The following is a 16,172-nucleotide window of genomic DNA, read 5'->3' as shown; positions in this document are numbered from 1 at the left end:
TTGTCATTATTCTCAATTAGTTATTCCTTATAATTAAATGTTTTTCATTGGTATAACTGTGTCCTGAAAAGTGCCTGGTTCCAATGAATAACGTCTAACACGTTTACACAATGGCTGTCGATTATTATTATTCTTTTTTTTTTTTTTTTTAAATGGAACAGGATCCAACAAAGACATAAAAATAATAAAAAAAAATTGTGTCAAAGTCACTGGTTAATTTAAGACTGAAAAAACGTGATAAATCATAAAGAATTAAAACTCTTGGGTTGTGCTGAAGCATGACTTTCAGACATGTTTTCAAATACTAGTCCCAGCACACTTCTTATTCAGGCATTGAAAATGCTCATCACTGTGGCTCTAATTATGTCAAATGCATTCGGTGCAGGCTCAGAACATTTTTCCCCTGAAAGGTCAGTTGTGTTGTTATTGAACATAGACCATGCTTAATTACCAATTCATTCAAACACTGCATACTTTAATTTTGATGTTTATCGCTTTTCTTTGATGCTTATTAAGGATTACTGTTGCTATGATAAAAACCAAACCCTTTAAAAACCTTGAGCAGCCACAAGAGAATTATTAGAAATAGGATTTTTTTTTTTTCATTATTATCCTCCATTAAAGCCCTGCAGAATGTAAAATCAAATAAAAGGAAACAAATCTAAGAAAATTGAGAGAAAATATTTATGGACACCCCTATGTGCATAATAAAATAAAACAACATTCAAAAACCCAAATTAGAATATGTAACTTCAAATAACTGTAGATTTAACTTATTTGGGAAAAAGTATTTTAAAATGCTGAAAGAAAGACTGATGAATATATTTCAGAAAAGTGTACAAAAAGACCCAAATAGAATAAATCAAATGAGCACCTTTTCTGATACACCTTCTGCCTTACATGAAGTTATACAACATATGCTCTCAATTTTGCATATTATCAAAACATATTCAGATGTTTTTAATGGTGTTCGAATGGTTTTTAAAATGTCTTGTTTTGAATAAAGAATCAATGCCTGATTAATGAAATGTATGTCTGTATCAAACTACATTCATATTCAAAAAGTTGGAAACAACTGGTCAAATGACACTGATTTGAAATTAAATGTTAAATGACATACAGTCCACAAAATAATTGTGCGCACAGCTTCTAAATAAATATTTCTTTTTATAACTTGGAAAAATGAAACAGCTGTTATACAGTAGTTGTGTATTGAAATGTGCAGAAGCATGTTCCTTATGAATGTGTATTTTTAATTCAGGAAATCAAGAAAACAATTTTTTTTTCCATAAAATGTTTAGACATACCTCTGCTCCGCTACCCCTCATCAGGGTTTCTGGAATGGCATAGATTTGGTTCTCCATTTCCACTTTTTGTTTGCCATTAGCAGATACCTTTACGAGCAGGATGCGGAAATTAGTCCCTCCAAGGTCCAGTGCAAGGAAATCACCACTTTCTGCAAAAAATAAACAACCAAGAAGGTGAAGTCTTGTGAATGTTTTCTCATCAGAAGCAGCAGCAACCAAAAATAAAATGAGAATTCCCTTTGGAATGGATGTGGATCCGATTTTTCTTGCGAATATCTGTCCCGCCTACTTTTTTCCAGATCTTTAAATATTTCATTTACAAACATAGGGATGGTTTCCCAGACAATAATTAAGCCTAGTCCTCGACTACTTTGCATTTTGAATTTTGATTTTCCATTGAAAAGAGGACATAGTCTAGGACTAAGCTTAATCCCTCTCTAGAAAAAAAAAAACTAAGAGAAATAGATACAGTTGTCACAATAGATACAAGATACAGTTGTCAAATAATCATATTAAGGCTTTGCTAGACTCAGAAAATTCTTTGAAAACAAAAAAACTTATATCTGGGGTTAAGCTAACACATTTTCCACAATAACAACAGTGAGATATGTCTTTGCTTTTTAGGCCCTCTGATATTTATTGACAGAATCATGAATTCTGCATTACACAAGAATGTCCCACCAATGAACTGTAGTTCAAGTGCATTTTTGTTATACAGCAAGAGCACCATCTGAAGTACGAGAGCAAGGTCACTTCTAAATGGCTAAAGCAAACAAGACTAAAGACTTGAAGTAGCCTAGTGAAATCCCCAACACTGCAATGGGAATGTAATTTGACTGTTCATGCTTGAGCGCGCCTCTGTGTGGTTGGAGGTAAGCAATTCCGCAAAGCAGAACAGACAAAAATTCCTCCATAGCAATGTGAAGAACAGTCACAAACTGCTGCTAAAAATGTTGCTCAACCAGTTTTTTTTGCTTTTAGGAATTCCTATATGCATCAGTTGATATAAGGTATTTTCTGATGACAGTAAAGGAAACTATCAATTAAAAATTCAGTTTCTTCTCTTCTATTTTGTATGAGGACCTGCAACACTTTACTGTGACAAATTTCTATAAAAAAATGTAAAAACCAGTCAGAGACAAATCCAGAGTAAACAGTTCTGTGATGTTTCAGCTTACAAACTAATAGTTTCTACAATACCTATTTTTCAATCATTTTATTATGACAATCTCATCAGACTTTTCACTTTGGTATGCTGTAAATTCTCTGGATTTATTCTCTTGAACATATAGCATGTATGAAGAGTATAAAAGGAATTTATAAACATCACTTCCTTCCCCAATTAAAGCACTTAATGCTTTAGACATTTGAATTTTAAAAAGATCAATGATTAGTCCACAAATGACTAAATATCCTCTGCAACGGTGAGAGAAAATCAATCAAAAGTGATAAATTATCAACGTAAACAGCTACTTATATGCATTAAAACAGCCCACACTCACAGGAGATGAAAAACACCATGGCTAAATAACTATTTAAAACACACACGCACACAGACACACGTGATAAGAGGGCCTCAAAAGAAAAAATATATATATATAAATAATATTAATACAAGCAAATGGTGCTTTTAGAATTTTTGGATACAGGAACTTTAGGCATAGCACAAATATCAGTGTGGTTTTAGGTTATTAAAAATAACATTTTGAAGTTCTGAAAATATAGGGTTTTTTCTTTTTTACTTGTCATTTAGTGGACAAGCACAAACAGACCAGACGTCCATCTACAAACATTCGCTGTAATATTAACATCATTTTTTATTCATCTCATTTATTTTTAAGAATGCTGGTATTATGTATATTAATCCACTCTGTCTTCCCATTTTGCTTTTCCTGGTTTGACTGTTTAACATGCCACTGCAGCAGCACTTGAATAATATGCTGCATCATCTTCCGGTACTTCTGGTTTATCACGTAACTTCACTCCCACAAAACATCCATAACAACCCCATGCCTTTTACTCATCATCAGAAAAGTCAGCCCATTTCAGTAAAGATATACAAGGCAGCAATATAACGCTCAATGATCAAAGAATTGTCTTGGAGCTGAATGTCAAACATTGACAAAAATAAAAATATATATCTTTTGTTGCTTAGGTGTTCTTTAAGTAAGCCCACGGGTCTGAATCGCATGCCGAGAAGCGAGGACACTAACAGACACATATGTTACTGTCAGCACAACTGCTTTGTCTGCCTTGAATGCTTGGAGAGACAGACATGAAGTTCCCTGCGGATCATTTGGAGGGACTGAAGGTCAATGTCCAAGACACTATTTGGAAAACAGCACACATCCAACAGACAAAACGCATTGGAGAAAAGGGACGTTACTGGAGATTTGTTTTTGAGAGGAGAAGAAAGAAACAAAGAAAGATAAGGCACTGAAAGAGAGAGAAAGATGTGATAACGAATAAAAAAAAAATAGCTCCATTTGAACAAACAGTGCTATTAGAGAGAGTGAGTGCACTCTAACGCAACAATAAGGAACTGAGCCAATGACAAAAAGCAAACAAAGATTTGGAGACTCTTCTCTATCCATGGATTTTTATGAACATTCCACATAACTTCTCAGAGCTCTCTTAACAATTTCATATGATGAATTTACTACATGAAAGCTACACAGTACAGATCTAATTGACTTTCATTCTCTGTAGTGCTCCATCTCTCTCATGATATTTTTAGATCTATGTAGACACACACACACACAATTAAAAGTAGAAGCCCACTCTTTTCAGCATTTAAGTAATTCTCCAGTGAATCTCCACCCCCATCTCAACCTCCTGTCATAGAAGCTGGTTGCAGTTTCTGCCTTTTATGTTCTAGGTAACCTTATGAGTTTTATAGACTTATGTATTTAAAAGTTTTATCACCTCATGTAACATTTGATTTCATATTAAATTTTCAGGTTAAAGTGCTTTTTTTGTCTACTTGCTATCGTTTCAAATCCATAGTATTAAACTGTCTTTTCACAGTGACATGGATGAACAAAAATATATTTTCTTTGTTCAAATGTGACCTGAGAAAGAAATTTGATTCTGATTCTCTCTCTCTCTCTCTCTCTCTCTCAGGAATCCAGGCATTTCATTGGATTTTGCATGGTACAGTATAAATATTTAAACAGACTTTTACATATGCAGCCATGGGCTAAAGTCTAAGCTCCTCTGGTCAAAAGTTGTGAGAAAAAAACTTTACTTTTTACACCCTTTATTTGCTGAATTTAACATATTGGGGTAAGGTAACACAATATGGTCTGTGCAAAAAAGTACAATATATATTTTATGTAGGATAAATATTTACTTTTATTCCCTGTAAAGGACTTTCTCATTCCTCATTCATAAATGTACCATTACACCATATGATTGTATACATACAGTGCTTGGCATAACTGAAAAATACACAAACATACACACAATTTCACAAACAAACACACTTATTACCTAGTGAAGCTCACAAACCTGCAGTAACAGAAATATGGACCGATAACTATATACATAGTTTTTAGTGCTGTAGGAAAGTACATAAACTTTACCATAAGAAGGGATAAAAGGGAGATGGGGGGAGGGGAAAAAAACCCTCACACACAGACTGTGGCCAGTTGTTCACGCAGGATGAATCTATTTGATTAGTCACTCAGACTTCCACTTCTTCATCTGACCCAACCATGACCTCTGAGTCTCTTAAAGCACAGCAGGTGAAACATTTACAGATAATCAAGCCTAATTTGTTCACACACACTGATAAGAGATAAGCAGCAGAGCAGTGTGTTGGGAAGGAGGACTATTACTGATTTACCAAATGGCAGAAAGCCCAGTAGCGACTGTGCTTATTGGTAGAACGGATATATTAACCAGTTCTGCTTTTCAAATATTTACATATTCAAACAGATAGCAAGTAAACAATATTTTATATTGTTTTGTAAAACAACAACAGTTTTACAAGAGGCAAAAACCACCAGAGATCTGAGCTATGCAAATAATTTAGTTCTGACACACTGATTTGCTGCTATTAATAATTTAGACTACAAAATATTTCCTCAAAAGAATAATTCATCAGATAATTTTGAATGGAATTAATTGTTTGCTTTGATCATCTGATATCAACCTTTTTGAAGTAAACTGAAGAATTAGAAAAGCCATTACAGCCATTCAAACAGTTACACAAAAATGTATACATTTATCGCGCTTTTATTTTGTAAATTAAACAAATAATTAAATTATTCTTACATATGTCAAAACCACTTTTATCTAGTAGTGGTATTCATTAAATATCAGATCATTGCTAAATATGGCTGCGTCAGGAATTGCAGACTCGCATAATATGTACTAAGGCTTGATGAAGTACATACTACTACTAATAAAGTAACCTTTTTTGTAGATGATACAGTGGTTCAGTGCCACAAAAATCTTACTTTGTTGAGTTCACAGAAGACTAGCAATGTGATATGTCTCACGGAATATCTGAAAACTCCCCTACCTCTAATAATTTATGCTCTAAAATTTCAGCCCTGTGTGCACCTTAGTAGTATGCACTTATCTTTTTACACTGATCAGTTTCCACCACAATCTTAAGTTCATTAAATGTTATCATTCCATTTGAATATCTGTACTGCTGCCAGACTAATGCACCAGTTACAAACATCAAAATTCCTCCCTAGAAATCAAATGTTGAAACATGCATAAAATTAAACCTTGCACTAATATTAAAATATTATTTGCCAGGCCAGTCTGATCATACCCATTTCATATGCTAAAATGCATCAGAACTTTTCTTGAAAGGATGCGAGAAAACACAACAGACTTCAACAACAAAAAAGTATTAATGTTTAGCGATCCTAGAAGGAGCAAGAATGTCTCTTGGCTGCTTCTTATGTTTTATGTTTCTCATTCTTCTGGCTTGTCCTCCACCACTGCAGCTCTGTAAGAAAGATATTGAAATACAATTTAAACTCTGATTTGGACTGAGCAAGATTGATTCTTTACTTCATCTCTGTGTTTGCGGAAAAAAAATGAAAGGCTCACAAATGCAGCATGTAATAACTACATTCATAATCTCCACTCAGTGTGAACAACAGCTCAGAATGTATTTTTCTACAGCTTGTATTTTTACAAATAAAAAAGAAATCAAGCTAATTTAAACTGCCTCAGATTTAGCTGCTAACAGACAACTTCAGCTAGCTCTTCCCTCAGCTTACTATCTGTTAACAATAGATAAACGTGTTTGTGTTCCACAAAAAAAAATTCTTAGTGTTATAACCAGAAAAACACAAGTGTATCATTACTTACAAAATTTACAGATAAGTAAAACCCTTCTCTGCAAACATTAAACATTACATTTTAAATAAAGTTGTCAAGATGTACTCTTACACCTCAATATGCAAGCCAAAGTCATTTTAATATTTTTAAATATATAATTACTTCAAACTGCACTCAGTCAACACTGGTACTTAACTAGTAATTAGTTTGTTTAAAAATACTTACTTGAGAGCGAAGCTCCTCTCTCCTGTGGCTCTGCTGCAGTTAAAATGATGTCTCTCCACCTCACACGGCTCCTCGGCTCGAGTAGAATCATGGGATTCTTTAAAAACTTAAAAATCCCTTATGACGAAGTACGTCTTCTGGGGACATTTCGAGTACTGTCTGGTGCATACTACTTTATATTTATATGAATGGTTTTTATGTACTGCTATCACCCACTATTTAGGATGCCTAAATATTGTTTTAACCTTGAGGGATGCCTAATCGTTTTAACCTATGTATTCACTCCATGGCAATCTTTGGGTCAAGAGGAAGATATGGTTCATTCTTGTGGAATAAGAAAGAACTGCACTTTGACAAAACAGCTGGATTAGTAGATACACTAATAGTGTAGGAATAAAAATACATAAATATTAATAAATTAAAACAAAACAGTACTGCATCCTAGCACAGATACAGTTTTAAACTATATACTTGATATTACACTGGATCAATATTTTCATCCTCACTATGTTTAATTCATACAATCATTCATGTTCAGCAACCACATTACCCTTTTGAGGGTTGTGGTGAGTACAGAGCCTACACACACCTATTCATTCACACCTATGGACAATTTCACACAGCCAATTCACCTACAAACTTGGTTTTGGATTATATGTGGAAATCCTGAACACCCTGAGGAAACCTACGTAGACATGGGGAGAACACCCCAAACTCCATATAGACAGTGACCCTAAGCAAGGATTGAACGCCGGACCCAAAAACCCTGCAGTTGTCTAATAATTAAACGTAATTAACCGTACTAACTGCAGATTCATTGTCTGTAACTGCTTATCCACTTCAAGGTTGCAGTTGGTCCAGAGCCTAGCCATGGGAGGAAAACGGAGCACCTAACGGAGGACATATCAAGCTCCTCACAGACAGTCACCTGAAGTGGGGCTTGAACCCACAACCCCAGCACCCAGGAGCTGTGTGACATCATATGTTTTGGAATTGGTTTATTTTGTGTTGTTAGAAAAAGCTCACTGGTGTTGACTCTCCCTTACCTGTGCCATCAGGTGTGGAACGGACAAAGGTGGGCAGCATCTTCACAGAGGCAGTCAGGTTGGTGTCCCTGCCCAAGCCTTTGTCCATCTCTCTTCTAAAGCGCTTGGACACGTCCATAAGGTTCTCTTCTGAGAGTCGCATGTGATACAGATACTTATCCACCTGAGGATGTGGGTGAGAGATAGACAAAGGAAAAAAGAAACAAAAACAACACAGGTGAATGACCTCAGCAATGCATTCAGTCCAACAGAGGGGGCAAATTAGTATGCAAAAGTCTGGACAGCCCAAGGGGCATAAACAAATGGTTGTATGACATGTTTGCATAATGCCAGCTGGGTATTGTAGAAAGAATACATTAATGAACAAAACCTCAGTTTGACAGAATTCATGTCTGTATGTTCCAGTGTTTATGCATTACAAAGCTGCCCTAAAGAATGCAGTTGAATGCAGATGAAACACAACATTAGGTTAATACTATTTTGCCCAACTTACTGGTGCACAAGGATCCATGAACATTAAAGCTGCAGTCTTCTAAAACTTTGTTCAAATCGATGTACACACATTTGTTTATTTTTCTTTATGGAACTCCAAACTAATGCAGTGATGAAAAATATACATCTTGCTTTTCCCTTGCGATATTCAAACTACACCCTTTTTAAGTTATTGTTTACTGAATAAAATTGCTCGTCATTTTCAGTTACTATACAAGAGTAAGCAATTATAAAAAAGACAAAATAGGAGAATGTCTGAATTCTTGAATTACAATTATACCACACACACACACACACACACACACACATTTGTAAAAATACTGCTATATCACCCACACTAGCTAAGAAGATATTTTAGAAACATGGTGACATCCTTCCAGGACAATAACCATAATAGTGATAATAATATGAATAATGTTATTCGGTATCTACTGACAAGATAAAAATAAATGTTAAGATAAAGATTAACTTCAGGTTATACAGTGCACTCCTAGCAATTCTTAATTTCAGGTGAATCTATCACACACATTGCTAACAGTGTGTATAACATCAAGCACATATCCAAGCAATCTCTGACACAAGTTAGTTTGTGAATATCTGCCCCTATCATAATTGTGATTGCTGTAAAATTGAAAGCACCTAGGAGAGGGGAGAGGAGAGGAAAAAAAACACCACCAGGCCAAAGACCATGCAAAAAAAACTAGAGACAGTGAGTGATTAAGTATGTAGTGCCTATAAATGTTGTATCCAGTGCTTCAGCATGCACATCAGTGGGTGGCAAATTGCTTATGTAAAGAATATCAGCTCAACCATAAGCTCACAGGACACCTTTGAGAGGAATAAGAATGTCAGTTTCAAGCCAAGCTTTCTTGGTTAACATGAGTGCCTCAGTTCACAAATGCTCTTTTGACTGAATGGGCACAAGTTCTTTTAGACACACTCCAAACATTTGTGAAAGGCCTTCCCAGAAGCCTGAAGACAAAAAGAAGAGGCTCATAGTTTTGGCATGGGATGTACAACAAACACAGAAGTGTTACTGTTATAGTAGTGTACAAGGCGACATACTTCTGGCCAAAGATTTAATTTAAACCAGTGTAAGACAAAAAACTAATAATAATAATAATTTAAAGAATTAATTGGGAACACATTGCTAGTTCAATCAGTACAAAGTAAATTAATTATAAAAGTATTTTTTGTAATGCTGTATATGGGACCAGAAAGTTATTTACAAGGGATGTCACTCTTGAACAACGTCCAGCATGAGGCATGTGACTGTATAAATAAAGCATATACTATTCCCACCCGTCATAGGCAAACAGAGCGTGACATTTAAAATACTGAGGAAAATGTCAAGGAGGTTGAAAAGCCAACAATTTCTCACTTTGCTAACGTCACAAGTAGCCCTTGGCATTGTATGAGTGATGTAATATGATCACAGGTGACACCCCTGATGACTTATTATGAGAATCTATTATTTGAGAATCTAAAATTTACCTGCAACTCTACACATACAAAAGAGGAACCAGTCACACACAGATTATTCTCCCGGTAACTTGAGCTCGATGTCACAGGGGAGCAAACATGCCTCTACAGCTTACTTCCTGATACTGAAAAGCCTCTTTTTCCTCATTCAGACTCAATACTTCAAGCCATGTTAACCAATGTGAAAAAGGGAATAATTATTTGAAAGCACTGCACTAAAACTATTGCTATGACTGAAAGTGTAACATTCCCTTTAGTTTTATTTTACAGTGCAAAAACTGTCCATACTTTTCTAAAATAAGTGTCTGATGTGGTATACAGGGCTGTCAAATTAATAGATTAATCAATGGCCAAATTATTTACTTCTTTGTGTATATATATGCTTCAGGCTCTCTAACTACACAGTGCTTTCCTTGTAGAAGATGACCCTTAAATTGCCAGAATTGCACAATCCAAGAGTATGCTCCAGTCATGTGAGGTGACACCAGAGAGTAGGGAAGACACACACACACACACACACACACACACACACACACACACACACACACACACACACACACACACACACACACACACACACACACGTCTCCCTACACTGCACAATTAACAAACCCACAAATACGCAATAACAGAATGTTGTAATTATATCCTGTGTGGTAATGAGAACAAGGGTCTGACTTATTCCAGCTAAACTTGTGCAGCATTCTATATTGGTGCACAGGCAACTGAGGATCTACTGAGCCGCGAATAGCCCTGCCTGATCAGGAGACAAGCTGCCCTTTCATCTGAACATAGAACCTGATTCCGTTACCCTGAGAAAAGTCAGGAAAGTTGTCACAGAAATTGTAAAGCAACAACTCTTCCATACCAAGCAAAGTATCACAGAAAATGGAAAATAGGGCATACTACAAACATCATATGGCAAATCCAGAGCTGTGTAATACAGGTGCTGGTCATAAAATAAGAATATCATGAAAAAGTTGACTTATTTCAGTAATGAATGGAAAAGGAAAACAATAACGTAATAACAGTTCAATTAACACAGTAGCATATACTGTGTTTTTAAATAATCTCACCAAACACCCTTATTTACCTATTATTTACATTATTCTAAACTTAAACTATTATGTATATATCAATAGCTATTTTCAGAACGATCATTTAACAACAGTTAATATCAGCTATATCAGCTCAGATGACTCCTCTGCCTGTTCTGAGGTGATGGACTTCAATATAAAATATCTGGGATGAGTTGAAGTGGCTTGTCATCCAGAAAATACTCTTTTGGTTGAATACATTCATGTCCTTACACTTAGGATAAAGTTTTCTCAAAAGAGTAGATGTGGTAAACTGTGGTAAACATTACAGAAGGAACAGAAGGTGCCTACAAAGCCCTACATTACAAAAAAAATCATAAATTGAAAAAAGAAATATATGGCATCATTATATTCACAACACCCTAGCACCAAATATAAATGTATCCTCAGAAAGGTCACGGGCAGAACAGCCTGTTCTAATAATCAGGTACATACTGACCAAAACTGACATGACACATAACACAAGAGTTAATTTAGATTCACAGTAAAGCAGAATGAGAAACTGTAAGGAAAAGACAATTGATTGCTGTGATACTATCATGTGTAAGAAGTGGAGTCACCAGGGCATAACACATTAAACATTGGCTTTGTATGTATACGGGGATGAAATTTAAAAGAAAAAAAAAAGAAAAAAAACACAAGAGAGCCCCAACCCTCTGTGCTTAATAGTTATTTTCACAAAGCCTTGAAGACACTTGACACTCAAGTGTTTCCCCTCATAGCAACATAGGACACTCAAAAGCTTCCCCAGACACTCACATCACTCTGACAACAGAGCTGCAACATACACCAGGCTGCTAGGAAGAAAGGCACAGCTCATTGGGTCAGGCAGTGTTACATTCACTTAGAAAAGATGACCTCAATAGGGAGGTGGTGATACACATATTGTCTGCTCTTGTGGCACCTTCAAACAAAACTACTCACAACCTGCCAGAACATAGTTTATTTCTAGAGGTAGAAAATTAAATGGACACTCAAGCAGGCACATACTGTATATGCCTATGGTCAACATAGTCAATGCCCAGAGGTGGCTAGAGAGGTATTGAATCCCAAAGCACTGAGCTGTAGATCACTAAATCTGCCCACACTTTAGTGATGAAGCTACATCTTATAAATATAGAACATACTGTAGCAGTCTTTGTAACAAGAACTAATCCTTCAGCATCAGTACCTCACCTGACTAATGCTCTGCATATGCTGTAAATCTCTCTGAGAAGAGTGGATGTTGTTGCCTAAGAGGGCACAGTAGTTAATTTAATTGCTGAAGAAATGCTGCCTGGACAAGTGTCCAGAAGCTGTTGGCCATATAGCCAACAAGCAAAATTACAAAAAAAAATCTGTTAGAGGTAAAATCAATATTCTCTTAACCTCATTTACCTGCACAACTTCGCAGTAATAATTAAAGTGTAGGAAACACTACTGAAAAACCAGAGTGGCATCACATGGCATTTGTGTGGAAAAGCTGAATTGTGCTAAACACAATAATCACAAAGTCTACTTGACTACCTCAAGAGAAACACACAATCCAGTCACAAACATGTGCTCAGCTTTTAAATGCGTAGATTTACAACATCTAAATACTAATGCCAAGTGTAAACTAGGCCTTATATCAGACAGCACTTCATTTTATGATTGTATCGTCTGAGACTGAAACCACACCCTGAGAAATCACCAGGGAAAGTCTACCTACTGTACCTATCATATGCTTAAAAACACCTGGTAATTCAGCATGCTTTCTGTTTAAGCTTTCCTTAAACAGAAACAGAAACTTTCTTGGTTTAAGATTTCCTTCAAAAGAAAAAAAAGACAATGGCATATCTGTAAACAGTGTTTGTGACAATGTGAGACAGTGTCAAAGCCCACACAGTCTATCTCCTTACTCTGAATGATGTCAGTTCTCAACTGAAAATTTTCTGATGATAAACCACCCTTCTGCCAAAAAAGTTTTAAAATCAGCTTTAAACAACAGTTTGAAAAATTGGCAACTCTTTATTTTAGTAAAAAGCCAGTTCCTCGCGCCAAGTACAACACTTTGATGAACATGAAACTGAGTGCTGAAAGTGAACATACCCAAATAATTAGCATAAAGCTGATACCAGTAAACATTATGGCAAACACATAGAGCTCTTTTTGTCAGATTTAACAAAAAAATACAAGCGAAAACTTTTGTCAAATGGAGACAAACTTTACAGACAGCTCTATACAGTTTGAAATTAACACAACAACGAACGAATGAACAAAAACAGTGGATAGGCAGAGAATTGAAGGAATATTACAAAATATTATAGTTACTGTGACGAATTACATCACAGTACACTTTTCTGTGGATAATGACCATAATCAGTACTTCTGGACTACAGAACAAACGTATGTGTCATTTTATGTTCATTATAATTTGCCCTGTTTAACTGTACACAATATAGAATAGTATATTACTTGTGTCTGTGTCAAACCTATCATGATACGCTATTGTGTACTGTGAAAAATTCTTTTTTTTTTTGCCATAATGCCCACCCCATAACAATAATTAACGCCACATTTCCATGCCCTATTGCATAGCCATCAAACCTTGACAAACTCAGACAACTGAATTTGATTAAATAGCAGAAAAGTAAACTTTATGCTATATCTCTATTTTTATCCTATTGTCCTGCCCTAAAGATAACAATGTGATCTCAGTATGACTGTGTACAAACACTCCAGGGTACAAAATCACACCGAATGCACTGGATATCCTTCTCTTATCATGGTTTAAAGGATGTTTGATTTGTCACTCCTCTTCTCTCTCACCCACACACGAACATCTAATTGCAGTGGCATTTAGAGCCATTCATAGAGGAGCAGATGTTGAAGGCACGGCCTCATGCTAACGTGGTGACACACTGTTCAGGCCAGCACAAGGCAATCAGGTAAAGTCAGCAACCCAGGGTCTGGTTCACACTGAGCAAGGGTGCTTTACCTGTTGGACTTGGCAAAATATTCTTCAGCCACTAAACATCTGATCATAAATCTGCTAGATATTACAATTTTAATCAGGTGTAATCAGATAAGCTCAGACTTATCTATAATAACTCAACACATAATTAAAGAATGTAGTTCACCTAAGTTTACTGGCTGATAATAAAATGTGTCTGGGTACTAGAAGCAAACCAAATGAGGTAAGTTAATGCTAATGATGTATGAAGAAGGTGCTTTACTGGATGATAATGAAGCTATCTAAATAATACAATGAGGAGGAGATACGTTCATACACATGATAATTTAAGATGACATCTAGATGCATATTTGAAGATGTACATCCACAAGTAATGGACCTTTATTAAAAGGAAGTAAATCTGTAACATAAGATGAACACTTAACAGCATGGTTGTTTTTTAGTTTAATTAAAACTACTCTTTTGTAAACGTATTGCGAATGGTGGTTTCACTACTTATTAAAATGGGGTCTTTAACATATAATAACGCAACACTTATTAGGCCAGAACAACTTTTAAATAGCCATTTACAACAGGTTTTCCGTCACACACGAGGACAATTTATTCAAATTATTCATTGGCCAACCCTTGATACAGTTTGAGGGTGAGCTGCGTAGAACGCTTTTGGCTGAGAGCTAAAGTTACGTGATAACGAAGCTGTTTGAGGAGGCCTACCACAACTAAACCAAACAAGACCAACTCAAACACAGAGCTGCCACAGAAAGACAACACCTATCCATTATTGAAGGGGTGTGCTTCGTTTACTCGACACTGTTGGTTCTCCCTCTTCCTCCCGCCCTCCTCCTCTTACTCTCCTCTCTCTCAACGTTAAAAAAATGCGGAAATTAGCCTGTCGTTTTTAGTGTCCATACAATCAGCCCGACACATTTTGATTAAGAATTAAAAGGTCTTTCCTATATTTATAAAACATATTAAGAACTGTAAACTAAACTTTTAACTTCATTTGAGGCTTCCACACATGAGTGACCCCCTTAAATGATGCAACGTTCTTTCCTTTCCCTTCTTCAACACGTGTAAGGATAAGGTTGGAGATTAGAAAACTAAGGATGAACAAAACTTGTAGGTATCTTGACACAGTAGAAATAAAAACACTATAAATGGTCGTCTTACTAAGGGTAAATAATAAGTATAGCAAAGTGGCCACGATTAAGTCACCCGGCTTTTCTCAGCTTCTACTTCGAATTGATCCGTTCCACCTTAAATGGCGTAGCACCTAATTGGCGCCTCACGCGCCAGAATGGAACTCCTGTGTCATTTAAGGTGGAATAGAAAATTAGGAAGAAGCTTAAATTTACTTACATTTTGCACCTCGTCATGCTGAAGCTCAGAAACGTAATACGCCAACAAATGCGAAGCTATCATCGCCGATGTGTGTTTGTTTTTTCTTTTCCGTAGTCTTTTCTCAAGTTTCACTAACTCACTCTCTTAAGCCTCAGCGTCTTCAAACTCTTCCTTCTACTACAACCAATGACGTCACAATATCGCCACGCCCATTCGTCCCACGTCTTCTGGAGAAATCTCGTCATCGCTGTTCCCGCCTATTATTGGTTCGCGCAGAGGTGTGCTTAGTCGTCAAACTCATTCAGAGTGGGTTGATGTAAAAAATGAGAAATTCTGAAGAATTTGACAAAGTCAGAATTGTTTTTAGTTGTGTTGATAGCAACACAAGACTTTACCACTGCTAAAACCTCCCACACAGAAAGTTATAACATAGTTACAAAATAGATGTTCCCTGGTGCATTTTATTTTGCTAAAAAGATGGTTACAAAATACATAAATATGATGATGATGATAAAAAGATGATTTGTTAAATATTTCTGTTGTATTTCTTCAGCACAAATTTAAACCCCATTAGTGGGGCTCCATGAGGCAAAAATAAAGGTGTTTATGCAGCAAGCCAGTAACCATGCCTTAAACACCAGCAGATGTAAAAAAAGATATGTAAAACTATGTAAAAGTTTGTGGGCAGTGAAAAATATTACCTCTTTCTTCAACAAGTTCCATTTTCATATGTCATCTTGATATCTCAAGGTGAATGGAACACATAAACACATGCACTATTGTAAGATTGGTACAGAACACAAGGGCAGAGTGGCACAGGCCTACAACATGTATTTGATAGACCTATGCACTAACGGCCTATGTGGTGGGCAGGTAAGATATCAGCCAAAGCTGAAGCTTGTTTTGTTCATTTCAGTGCTTTTCAGAATAATTTGGCAGT

At 36.0% G+C, this 16,172-nt stretch overlaps 1 protein-coding gene across 1 annotated transcript in view; it reads right to left on the bottom strand.

The window, feature by feature from the left end:
- The window catches only part of LOC136676260 (hexokinase-2-like), a 64,417-nt gene extending 49,015 nt beyond the window's left edge, over positions 1 to 15,402 (bottom strand). Inside the window, exons 1-3 of the mRNA XM_066653118.1 lie at positions 15,251 to 15,402; positions 7,886 to 8,048; positions 1,308 to 1,456 (exon numbers count right to left, since the gene is read on the bottom strand). Coding sequence (XP_066509215.1) covers positions 1,308 to 1,456; positions 7,886 to 8,048; positions 15,251 to 15,313 — 375 coding nt within the window. The 5' untranslated portion in view covers positions 15,314 to 15,402. The remainder of the gene's footprint in view (positions 1 to 1,307; positions 1,457 to 7,885; positions 8,049 to 15,250) is intronic.
- Positions 15,403 to 16,172: the final 770 nt, after the last annotated feature.

The sequence above is a fragment of the Hoplias malabaricus genome, chromosome X2, assembly GCF_029633855.1.
Source record: "Hoplias malabaricus isolate fHopMal1 chromosome X2, fHopMal1.hap1, whole genome shotgun sequence".
Taxonomy (NCBI): domain Eukaryota; kingdom Metazoa; phylum Chordata; class Actinopteri; order Characiformes; family Erythrinidae; genus Hoplias; species Hoplias malabaricus.
This window is presented reverse-complemented; position numbering and strand designations above follow the sequence as displayed.